General features: G+C 46.2%; 1 protein-coding gene across 4 annotated transcripts in view; it reads right to left on the bottom strand.

The window, feature by feature from the left end:
• Positions 1–4,407: 4,407 nt before the first annotated feature.
• Positions 4,408–12,919, bottom strand: part of BTBD11 (BTB domain containing 11) — a 337,966-nt gene continuing 329,454 nt past the window's right edge. For all 4 annotated transcript variants that reach the window (XM_017946172.3, XM_031650718.1, XM_031650719.1 and 1 more), the window contains 2 exons: positions 11,901–12,014; positions 4,408–6,556 (listed from right to left, as the gene is read on the bottom strand). In XM_017946172.3, the coding sequence (XP_017801661.3) occupies positions 6,347–6,556; positions 11,901–12,014 (324 nt within the window). In that variant the 3' untranslated portion in view covers positions 4,408–6,346. The remainder of the gene's footprint in view (positions 6,557–11,900; positions 12,015–12,919) is intronic.

The following is a 12,919-nucleotide window of genomic DNA, read 5'->3' as shown; positions in this document are numbered from 1 at the left end:
CTTGAGCCCAGAAATTCGACACCAGCCTGGGCAACATGGTAAAATCCCCATCTCTACCTAAATAAATAAATAAATCAATAAAAATTGGCTGGGCATGGTGGCTCATGTCTTTGGTTCCAGTTACTTGGGAGACTGAGTCAGGAGGATTCTTGAGCCTGGGAGGCAGAGGTTGCAGTAAGCTGAAATCGCACCACTGCACTCCAGCCTGCGTGACAGAACGAGACCCTGTGTCAATAATAATAATAATAAAAACACCAATCTCCAAAGGCCACTTACTATATGGTCTCATTGACATAACATTCTTGAAATAACAAAACTATAGAGATGGAAAACAGATTAGTGGTTGTCAGGGGTTTGGGATGAAGTTGGTGGAGGAAGGGCCAGAGTGATTCCAAAGGGGTAGCATGAGGGAGATCTTCGTAGTGAGAGAAGAGTGACCTTGGTGGTGGTTACATGAATCCACACCTGACAAGATGTCACAGAATGATACACACACATTGTAGCGATGTCAACTTCCTGGTTTGGATATTGTACTAGATTTATCTAAGATGTCACCATTTGGTTACTCTATATTATCTTTGCAACTTCCTGCGAATCTGTAATTGTTTCAAAATAAAAAGTGAAAAAAACAAAACAAAACCCAAAACCAAAAAGGAGATGGTAGTCATGTAGCAATGATCTAGAGAGATGCCATCTTCATGATAAGATAGCTGAAGCCTCATTCTAACGCTTTATCTGGTTTCCTGCTGGGAGCCTGTTTTACTAAAGGCATCATTGTGAAATGATGAAAAAGGTCCCTTTTGCTAAATCCTCCTGGTTGCAATCTAGAATGTTCTATTACACAAAATGATGTTCTCACAAGGCTCTAATATAGGAGCGTGGTAAGGAGAGTGTGACAGGTTCCGGTCTAGGCTCACAGGACATCAAGTTAGAAGGAGTTGAGGAAAGAGGTCCAGATGGAGAAGAGGCCTGAACAAGGTCACCCAGGTAGCAGATGACAGATTCAGGGTCAGGGGTGAGATGTGGTGCCCAGCACAGAGCCCCTCCATTGTACCAATCAGCCTCTTCCCTTTGTAGCTCTTCATCCCAGAGGTTTTCCACAGCATTAAAATTCAAAACTCATCTGAAGGTTAACTCTGAAAAGCAACATCCAGAGAACGCATCAGTGACATCAGGGCATCTCTTCTAATTGCCTATTCACACAGACAGATTGTCTTTTCAGATTCAGGGCTAAACTTGGAGATGTGTCCTTTCACAGGGCACTCGTTATCTGCCTGCCTCATCAGTGATGGGAACTAAAGCACGATGTGATTGCTGAGTATGAGTTCTATTTTTTTTCTGCCAAGCAGGAAGTTCAAAATCTGTTGAGTTATTTTTAAAGAGGGTGGAAAAAATAGGCATCATAGCAGCTTCTGCAGTGGCCCCAGCCAAAGGCACGTGCTGCTTTATTCAAGGCATTGGCCAGGCTGGAAGGAACGGAGGTGACGTGAAGTTCCACCAGGGAGGTTTCTTGGTGGAGTGGGGGCAGGGATGAGTGTCCACACACTCAAGTGGCAGCACAGGGCATATGGGCTTGCCTGCTAACTTGAGGAGGACAGCAGTCCCAGATTTTTCTGGAGGGATATCTAGCAGTTTGTTTCATTTGGGGTTTGTGGCTACCCTCTCCCTCTCGACAGAGTCGTGGTCCTCAAACCCTGGACTGAGAGTTGGCTCTGGTGGGTGTGGGCCCTGCTCAGCCATTTGTGGGGTCTTGGACCTTAGACACACACCATGGGAGTCTTGTGTCATCCAAGTCACACATGTGAATCTCACATTCCTGTGTATTCTCTTCCAAGGAATTTGGAAGAGTGAATCCCTGCAACTCTAATCTTTTGAAAATATCATGTTTATATGAAAGGAAATCCAGGTGTACTTGGCTTCTATTTGCAAACATTTCTTGATTACTTTGTGTGAAGCACTGTGCTAGGAACTAGAATCACAAAAGAGCTCAGTTGTGGGGGAATTCTCCTATACTCCTCAGAATAAGTAGCAAAACCCTAGAGAATCACAAATCACCATGGGAACCGCTCCTGTAGAAAGTTCTAGAAATGAAGGCATAGTCATTAGCCTTCCTTTCCTTGTATGAATCATCAATTTCCCCTTCCTTCTGCTCAGTCTTAGAAGTTTAGAAAAGCCTTTTGCCTGCTATTAACAGTGTGAGACTCATACAAACTATCTCCTTTAATCCTCCCAACAACACTATTCACTAGTTATAGTGGTTTTATTTTTTTTCTTTTTGAGACGGAGTCTCGCTCTGTTGCCCAGGCTGGAGTGCAGTGGCACAATCTTGATTCACTGCAACCTCTGCCTCCCAGGTTCAAGCGATTCTCCTGCCTCAGCCTCCCTGAGTAGCTGGGATTGCAGGTGCCCGCCACCAAGCCCCATTAATTTTTGTATTTTTAGTAGAGATGGGGTTGTGCCATGTTGGCCAGGCTGGTCTCGAACTCCTGATCTCAAGTGATCTGCCCACCTTGGCCTCCCAAAGTGTTGAGATTACAGGCGTGAGCCACAGCGGCCGGCCACTAGTTATAGTTAAACCCTTTTTTTTTTTTGAAAGAGGAAGGTGAATACTAGATAGAGTAAGCAACTTGTCCAAAGTCTCAAAGCTAGTCAGGGGTTGAATCCAGTCGGAACAGGGTTTTCAGGTCTGTGCTGGAGTCCAGGGCTCAGCAATCAGTGCTGCCAACAGAAGGTGCTCAATAGATGTCTCCCTGAGTGGAGAAACCCAGGAAACTGCTGGCCATGGAGGCTGTGTAGGGGCCAGGCAGAAAGAACTATAAGTGGGAGAATGTGAGCCCTTCTGTGACTATTCATTCATCTCTGACGCAAGGTGGGGGTGGAGGGAGGTGGACAGCGAATTCTGAAGCCAGAGGACTCAAGACTGGTGAAATAGATTTTCTCAAAGAACCCTTTATCCACACAGCCCGATGCTAGCAAAACACTGTGTGATAAAAGTCTTGGTATGACAACATGCAGTCGAATAGCACTTTTTGCCTGGGGCTTTACAGGAAGAAACAATGTGAGATCCAAAAGCAGAATCGCAGAATGGGGAACACAGAACAAAAGCAGAATCGCAGAATCTCAGGGTGGGGGAGGTCCCAGAGCTCCTCCTTCAACCCCGCCCCCATGCCTGACTGCATCGTCTTCCGGTTTCTGCCTGGGCATCTCCCTGATGGGAGTTCACATCCTGATCTTCATTTTCAGTGGATTCTCCTTCTTTTGAGGAGAATGAATGATATCCAGGTATGGTATATGTAAGACCAATGGCCATGGGGGTGGGCACAGAAACTAAGTCGGGTCCTTGTGTTTCTTGGGGGCGCCTGCACGAACACACTCCTTCCAGTGCCCCATTGCAAATGGAAGGGGCGGAGGGAACCTGTGGCAGGCAGCGCCCCCCCACCCCGCCCCGCCCCACGCTTTCCTCCACACCCTAAGATGCTAATGGGCCCCTGCATGGGCTTTGCTGAGGCCTGAATGTCAAAGCCACCTGTCAGACAAGTACAAGGCGAATGGGGTAGCATGCACTTTAGCATCCTAAAAGCAATAAGTCAAAAATGCCTACTCACCCTGAGGCCACACCGAGGGCGACACACAGTCAAAAATAAACCGACCTTCTGCTTTCCTGGCCTGACTCACAGTTCTGGCCCTGGCACTGGGTTGCTTCCTAGAGAAGGAACAGACCTGGATTGCTAAGCGGGCTTGAGCAGTCATTTCCGGGAGGTGGGGCGCTGTGAGCTCTCTACCGGGCCTCACTGGCCCAGGTCTCCCAGGGCTGGCTGGGCCTCTCCCCAGACCTGCTTGTAGGCTTTTGTGGATTGGCCAGGGCGATTCATCTGCCCACATGCCTGGGTTGGGCCCAGGCTGGGTCAGGAGACACAGCAGAGCCCCTGGGGACTTGTTTTGACCTCAGCAATGATGACACCCAGGAAGAGAGCTGCCTGTCCCTCTGTGACCCCCACCCCCATCCCATAATGCTGCCACCATACCCTAGCATCAGCTCATGCTGGCCCTTGGTGGGGACCCACCACGTGGAGATAACTTGTCTTTCTCATCCCCCCAGCCTCAAAAAGTGTCATCCAGGCACACGAGTGACAGCCAGAACTCTACCCTCTGCAGGCGAGTTCTCTGCCTTAGGCAGTGCTATGGCGGTGGCCCAGGTGGTGGCACCTGTAGCTTCTCTGCCTGATGTAAAAAAGATCACTAGGGCTTGGCTGCCACACCGCCAGCAACAGGAACATTTGTCTTTTATCTAGCGTCTTCATTTCCCTTGACTTTTTCTGCGGGACCACATTGTCCAATCTCTTCACCGAGTGAAGTTCTGAGGCTTGAACTGTTGGGATAAAGAGCTCACTCAAACCACACACATGGTGCACGGCCTGGGAAAATCATTTCTTTTAATGACAGAGAAAGCACACAAATGATAACAGAAGCCCCATTGGGAGTTGCCACTGTACAAATCAATGCCTGGAGGCCCTGAACTAGCATTAAGACATTCACAGGGAAGTCAGCTGAGGTTAAGGAAACATCCACGCAGCATCTCTGAGGATACAGAAGAGGGAGGAGGAAGGTGACAGCCGCGATGCACACGCTGTGTATCTGTAGCTTGGACTCTTCTTCAGGCAGTTCTTGTTTTCCTTCCACATTGGATGGTAGGGGCTGGGGGAGGTTTGCAAATGACCATGTGGAAGAGAGGCCTTGTGTATCAGCCTCGCAGAAGAGCCAATACTGTAGACAGATGTCACCCAGATGCTCCATGGGCCATGCCCATGAAGCGATGTTACGTTGGTCCTCTGAACAATGGTTCAGGGAGCTCGTACAACAGAAGAACAGTGGCTCCTTCACAATCTAGGGTCTGGCGCAACTTCCTGAAGGCATGCTAGGAAATAGGTTTATCAACAAAACTTGGCCGTCCCCAAGGGTAAAAGTCATTCTCCTAGTTTTTACTGCATGTATCTAGGTTTCAAATTAAAGAACGAGAAGAAAGGCCGCAACTGAAAAGTTATCTGGAATACTGTGGCACTTTACCAATCTCTTTTGCTTATAATATATGGCAGAGCCAACGAAACCCTGTTGATATAAACTTTCATTATAATAATCCTATACTGTACACTCTCAGAATACAGAAAGAATCCATCCTATCATACATGTTTCTTCTTTAAAAATAATCTAACATAGTCATACTCTCTGGCTAGTAACAAACTATTAACATCTTCTGAGAATACAGAGAAAACTCTGGGATTAATAGTAAATTCTCTGACGTGCTGCCCCCCTCCCCCCCATTCAGCATCATCTATGAACACATTTCTGCAAAAGCATCCCCAAATCATCCATAACTAGGAAAAGAAATGGATATGTTAGTTTCACCAAATGGAGTTTTAGCTAGAAATGATGGAACATTTTTACGTTGGCAAAAATGAAGCACAAACGTAACATTTCACAGGTTCGGACCCATGCAAATGCATGTTATGTGGGGTGTTTTCTTCTCACCCCGAAACCACGATTAGCATGCAGGTTGTTTTCAACTATTGAATTAGAGATACTTATTGGCAGTGCACCTCTTTTGTGTAATCATGATCACTAAGGCAAGATTATTTCGACTTGTTTAGAATATCAGCAGTATCTTATCAGATGCATGTTTACACAGTGTGGACCTGTGACTTACTATTTAAAAAAAAAAAAGAAAGAAAAATCTCAAAACACAGATCCCTAAACACAATTTAGTTGAAAACGAACTGTTAAGCTTTTAGAAATATATTTTAAACTACAAGACTGCCCTGTTTTTGTTTTTGTTTTTGTTTTTTTTAAATGAACATTTTAAAAAGTTCCCACCCCTAAAAATTTGCCAAATTATTTCCTCATTATGGGTCACAGCCTCACCAATTTGCTACCATGGTTGACGTTTGCTGAAGCACAGCTACCAAGGTCCTCAATGTGTAATACAATCTCTTCAGGATCGGTACGGTGAAGTCCTCCAACTGTCAACCTGGAACCTGAGTGACCTTTGAAAGGCCTCAATCCATTCATTCGACAGTGGTCCCCGGCAGTGGGTGTTCAAAGGTCCTAGGGGTGCTTTCGGTTGGGGTTAACTTGGTTGTCCAGTTGCCCATTAAGCTCTGGACCCAGCTGATCTGATCTGCAGACCGGTGGAAAGTCCTTTGTTTTTCAACAGGAACACGTGGGAGCAGTAGAGGCAGCTCCTTGGCCCAGCCAAAAACAGGTGCCAGGTGGAATTTGTCTGTGTTTGTGTAAAGCCAATGCGGCAGGAGAACTGGAAGGTTCCCGGGAAGCATTCGCTGCACTGGGCATTTCAAACCACGGAACCTTTGGAAGATGACAAGTGAATGGACTGAATTCTGATGGCCAACGTCCTCTGTAAGTCCTGGAGCACATCCTGGCCGGTCCCTTCACCATTTTTGTCATACAGGAGCTGCTTGAATGCTTCGTTTTCAATGAGGACCATCATGTTTTTGAGAAAGTAGCCTTCGCAATATGCTGAGAGCTCCGTGACGCCAAGAAACTGTGGAGAATGGAGAGGAAATGGGAGATGGTTATGCTTCTGAAAAGCACCTTTCAGATTATGCCTTCAGAGCTAATAATGGCGCACACCTGCTAAGGAAGACTGGCTGCAGAATGTCTCTGATTCCCCAGCACACACCCATGGGGTGTGACTTTGCAGCTCATCCTGTCAAAGGGCTGGAGTCCATTCCTCCATTCCTTGGCCTCGTGCCAATCAAATCACTTCTCTGGGCCTCAGTTTTCCAAGTTACAAAAGCAAGGGGTGGACTACAGGGGTATTGTGCTCTGCTGTGCCATTTAGGACAGGGATGCATGTAGTAATTCTGTGGTCTCCAAGAGGCTTATAAAGCTTGATGAAGTTTATCAGTGAGTGGACTAGTTATCCCACAAATGTCCATATAGATGCACAAATCCTGGAACTCTGGAACTGAGAGAGATCTTAGCAATCCTTTCATTCTTATTTTTTTGAGACAGAGTTTTACTCTGTTGCCCAGGCTGGAGTGCAGTGGCATGATCTTGGCTCACTGCAACCTCCACCTCCAGGGTTCAAGTGATTCTTCTGCCTCAGCCTCCAAGGCGGGCCTCCCAAAGTGTTGGGATTACAGGTGTGAGCCACTGCACCTGGCTTAGAAATCTTTTCATTCTTTCAACATGAATCCTGCTCTTAGAATCACAGAGTACAAGGCTTCCTGGTACAGGTGAGGGAACTGAGGCTCAGAGTTGCCAATCTGATTCTGAGGACACAGTGAGCACCCCCCACCAGCACACCGGGCACTTGCTTTGTAGATTAGTGTCATTCAGCACATGTTAGTGGAAAATAAAAGCATAATATATACCTATATTGATAATATTTGATAGTATTTATTGAATGGTGACTGTACATCAACCTCTGGACTATCTCCACACAACTAATTACTAACAGAACTGGGATTGGAGCTCTCATTCCCAAGACCAGTGGTTGGCAAACTATAGGCCTGAAGGCCAAATATGGCCCACCACCTGTTTTTATAAATAAAGTTTTATTGGAACACAGCCATACCATACTATTCATTTACATATTCTTTGGCTGCTTTTTGCAAAATTGAGTAGGTACAAAGCCAACTGTGTGGTCTGGAAAGTTGAAAATATTATCTGGCCCTTGTCCTAGACTCTAATTTTTTCAAGGGCAGAGACCATGTCTAATTTTTTTTTTTTTTTTTGTATGACTCAATTCCTGTGGCTCAGGCTGGAGTATGGTGGCGTGATCTCTGCTTACTGCAGCCTTGACCTCCAGGGCTCAGGTGATCCTCCTGCCTTCTGAGTAGCTGGGACTAGAGGTGCGCGCCAGCATGCCCAGCAATTTTTTTTTTGTATTTCTTTTTATAGAGATGGGGTTTCACTATGTTGCTCGGGCTGGTCTCAAACTCCTGGCCTTAAGTGATCCTCTCACCTCAGCCTTTCAAAGTGCTGGGATTACAGGCGTGAGCCACTGCGCCCGGCTCCTCTAATTTCATATTATATTCTGAATATTATATTATATTCAGAATATTGTATTATATTCTGATGAATACAGCTCCTAGGAAATACTGGCTACTCAATAAACACTAGCGAAAAAATCCTTTGGTTTCCAAACCTGTGTTCTTTCCATCATGATGCACTGTTGAGCTTAACCACAACAGCTGAAATTCAGTCTGATGAACCAGCTTGTTCTTTTTCTCAAGAGACACGCTGAAAGGGCCACAAGAAGCTCCAGGGCCTCTTTTCATAACTGAATAGTTTGGTACAGGTTTACTAGGAAAAAACAGATGGCTAAGCCATGCATTTGTGGAATGGGTTTCTCCTCTGTATAAAATTCTGCAGCTGTCTCAAGCGGTTAGATGTAATACAGAGGTAACGTTGTGGAGGTCGTCGTCGACATTTGGAACGTGGCTCTTAGCATCTAAACGCCTGTATTGCCTGGAGTTACAAATGCTAAGTGTTGGTTTCTCTCTTTATCACTCTTTTTCCTAAACTAGCCTCTATTTGCAGCACAATCTGCCAGTCATCGAATCCACATGGTGTGTGGCCGTAGCGGACTGCAGCATACACAGCACAGGGGAAGCAGTGCACAGAAAGGGCAGGGGGCGGCTGGCATTGCACTGCCCTCCAGGTGACTATCACGAAGGGCAGATATTTCTCTTGGAAACACTCCAGGTAGTGGCCTGGACGTCTGAGGCAGAGCTGGTGTCCGTAAAAGCCAAAGCCCTGTCTGCAAAGCATGTCTGTAGGTATATATATATATGTATATATGTATGTATGAAAGAGGCAGTTTCTCTGCCATAGGTGTTCTAAGCCTGTATTCCCAGCCGGGGCTCATATTGCATCAGGCGACATTATTAAATCACAAGATATGCTACAGAAGCTGCCTGCCAACAAACTTGAAAAGATTAAAATGGGATTGTGAAACAGGCCTCGCTGCCAAGGTGGTAGGCCACAGAAAAGCCACCGTGGATGTCAAGTTCATGGGGCAATTTGAGTGACCATGGTCAAGGAGGAGGGCAGAGGAGGGCAGAGGAGCACAAGGCTAATCAGGCTCTCTGCCTTGGTGCAGAGAAAGAGACCTCTCTTCTGCAAAGTAATCAGTTTAAGATTGAAAAAAAAAAGCTTGTGTCCTGAGAAACCAGATTTTGGTATAATCCTCATTTAACTAGAACCCAAGTGTGTGTGTGTGTGTACAATGTAGACTGACTGTACTTTTTGATTTACTGATAGCCAATCAGAAAATCTTGAGTATCAAGGATTATTGAAAATATTTCCAACATTTATTAAGCCAGACAGTAAACACAGGGTTAAGAACCTATGCTTTGGAGTGAGACAAATCTGGGTTCAAAAGTCTCAGTACTACACTTCTGGGGATATACCCCAAATAACTGAAAGCACAAATTTGAGGCCAGGCGCGGTGGCTCACGTCTGTAATCCCAGCACTTTGGGAGGCTGAGGCTGGTGGATCACCTGAGGTCAGGAGTTCAAGACCAGCTTGGCTAACATGGCAAGCATCTGTCCCTAATAAAAATACAAAAATTAGCCAGGCATGGTGGCGCATGCTTGTGGTCCCAGCTACTCAGGAGGCTGAGGCAGGAGAATCGCTTGAACCTGGGAGGCAAAGGTTACAGTGAGCCGAGATCATGTCACTGTACTCCAACCTGAGTGACAGAGTGAGACTCTGTGTCAAAAAAAAAAAAAAAAAAAGGCAGGGATTTGAACAGATATTTGTACACCCATGTTCACAGCAACACAATATTGTTCACAATAACCAAAAAGTGGAAGCAACCAAAGTGTCTATTGATAGATGAATAAACAAAATATGGCATGTACATACAGTGAAATATTATTCATCCTTAAAGAAGAAATTCTGACGCATGCTACAATATGGATGAACCTTGAGGACATTATGCTAAGTGAAATAAATCAGTCACAAAAAGACACATATTGTATGATTCCACTTATGTGACATCCCTTGAGTAGTCAAATTCATAGAGACAGGAAGTAGAATGGTGAATACCAGGGCCTGGGGGAGGGGAGGAATGAGGAATTGGCGTTGAAAGGGTATAGTATCAGTTTGGAAACATGAAAAAATTCTATAGATGAATGGTAGTGATGGTTGCACAACAATCAAATGTACCTAATACCACTGAACTGTATACTTAAAAATGGTTAAAGTGGCAAATTCTATGTTATGTACATTTTACCATAATACAGAAATCTCATGACTAGCTGTGTGACCTTAAGCAAGCTACTTCACCTCTCTGTGCTTCAGTCTCCTTATGATGACATGGGACTAGTGTAGCATTTACCTAAAAGGGTTGTAGTGAAGATTAAAAAACAAGATGCAACAAGGCTCTTAGCACAGGTGCCTGCACATTAAAAGGGCTCACTGAATGCTGTCTTAAGCAAGTAGCATCTCACATGCAATCTGATTTTTCGCAACAAGCAATAGGAGCGTCATTCACGTGCACTGTTACTGTCCAGAGCTGTGTGTGATATGGGAGTCATGTGTACTGGGCTCCAGTTACATAAAACAGGAAAATTTTGTTGTAAAGTCCTAAAATAACTCTTCATGGCTGGGTGCGGTGGCTAATGCCTGTAATCCCAGCTATTTGGGAGGCTGAGGCAGGAGAATTGCTTGAACCCAGGAGGAGGTTGCAGTGAGCCTAGATTGCACCATTGCACTTCAGCCTGGGCAACAAGAGTGAAACTCCATCTCATCAATCAATCAATCAATCAACCTAACTCCTCATCTTAACGGGTTTTATTGTTTCTTGCTGGAACTGTTAATGCCCCCTGTGCTCAGCACGTGGAACAAAATGCAGTGGTACCCGGACAAAGTATTTTACTTCTCTTGGGCCCAGTCTCCCCACTGATGAAGTGAATTGGATGAAATCAGTGGTTCCTGAAAACTGGAGTGAAGACTGGTTTGAGGGCTGATGTCACTCTAGCAGCTTGTTAAAAATAGAGATTTCTGGGGTCCCTGAGGGGATACTGCGGAGGTCGTCGGGGATGGGGGACTACACTGGCATTCCGAAAGCTCCCCCAGGTGATTCTAATTCATAGCCAGGTGTTGGGTCCGCCTGATTAAGCAGACGCCAAAGACTTCAGCAGTGCTTACAGCCTGTTCTCAATCTTGGCCACATCTGAGCATCACCTGGGAAGCTTTGAAAGCTGCCTTTCTCCAGGTTCCACTCCCAGAGGCTGACTGATTAGTCTGTGATGGGTCCCAGGCATAGGAAGTTTAAGTAGTCCCCAGGTGATTCTAACATGCAGCTGGCATTGAGAACAATTCTGGAAGGGCGGTTCTCACCCCTGAGCACGCATTAGAATCAGCTGGAGGGCATGCAAAGCCACAGGTGGCTGGGTCCCCCTCAAATTTCTGACTCAGTAGGTCTGGGGTATGGCCTGAAAATGTACCTTTCCGACAAGTTCCCTGGTGCTGCTGGATTGGAGAACCACTGTTCTAGAACCTTAGAAGGTGTCCCTTAGATCATCAGCAGAGACATCACCTGGGAGCTTGTCAGAAAAGCTGAACAGGCCCATCCCAGTCTATGGAACCGGAGTCTGTGACACGAGTCATGTGCACGCGAGAGTTTGCGAAGCACTGTTTAAGAACTCTGCCTTTGAAACTTCTGGGCTCCTCCCTTCCTTGTTCTGGGTGGGGAGGTGGAAGGCATCTTTTCTAGAGCAGGAAGCAGATCTTGGCAGAAGCCAGCGGCTTAGCCTTCAGAGAACTGGCCCAGCACCCGCTCTCTGCCCTGCCTCTGTGTTTGCCAAGGAAAAGCCTCCGCGGCTTCAGCGCTCCTGTGTGTGCACTGCGCAAGAATGAGATTGATTACCTTGGCATGGTTGTAAATATCCACACAGTTGTCGGTATTGATGCTTTTCGCACAGATGATCTCACAGTGTCGCTGCAAAGCCTCCAGCTGGAAAAACTTAGCAGCAGACAGAAGCTAAAAACAACAAAAAGAGTCTGTTAGAGGCTGGGAGGTGGATGGAAAGGCGGTAACAGTAAGGAACCGCAGTGGTAAGACAGTCTTATCCTCATCTTCCACAGCAGCGTCAAGGGTGGGGGACAGAAAATGATGCACAAAAACATTAGAGGAAGAGGACAAAGATAGGATTCCGTCGTGGGGGAAGATGGGGGAGGAGGGGAGGACTAAACAAACTCAATTCATACCCATCACAGCAGGAGGTCAACCCAAAATGCCCAAAATTGTTATGTCCAGAAACAAGGGTGAAAATCAGGGTATTATCAGCAAGCTGGATATCGAGGTGGCTCACTCCCTCTGTTGGCCGGGTCTCCACTCAGATGTCGCCTCCTCAGAGGAGCCTCCCTCTACCCCATCTATCCTCTTTTCCTCCTTGCCCTGTCTCACTCCTCACAGTCACAGCACACCAGGTGTGACGTCATGGCTGCCTCCCTCACTAGAGTCCAGGAGGGCAGGGATCTGTGTCAGTTTTCATCACTGCTGTAACCTGGCCCAGAGTACAGTGCCAGCCTAGGAGATGCTCAACAGATGTGTGTTGAGAGAATGACAGGCTTTGGGGAGGGGATGGAAGAGCTAAGAGCAAGAGTTCAAAGGACTGGTTTTGGGAACGGGGACTGGAGGGAGGGCAGGGTGGGCCCGGGCAGCTGCTTTGTATTCAAAACCCTTCTGTATGATTGAAATGATTTAAATGTATATTCCTTATTTTTAGTTAAAATTATTTTTATTCTTATTTTTGTTAAGGCTAGACAAATGAAGCAGTGGGAGTGGAGAAGGAACACAGAAATTCATAACTGGTTGTGATCAATTTGTTGTAAACAGCCGGGTGCAGTGGCTCACGCCTGTAATCCCAACACTTTGGGAGGCTG

Source organism: Papio anubis, chromosome 9 (genome assembly GCF_008728515.1).
Source record: "Papio anubis isolate 15944 chromosome 9, Panubis1.0, whole genome shotgun sequence".
NCBI lineage: Eukaryota > Metazoa > Chordata > Mammalia > Primates > Cercopithecidae > Papio > Papio anubis.
Note: the sequence above shows the minus strand (reverse complement) of the source record. Positions and strands in the feature narration are given on the sequence as shown.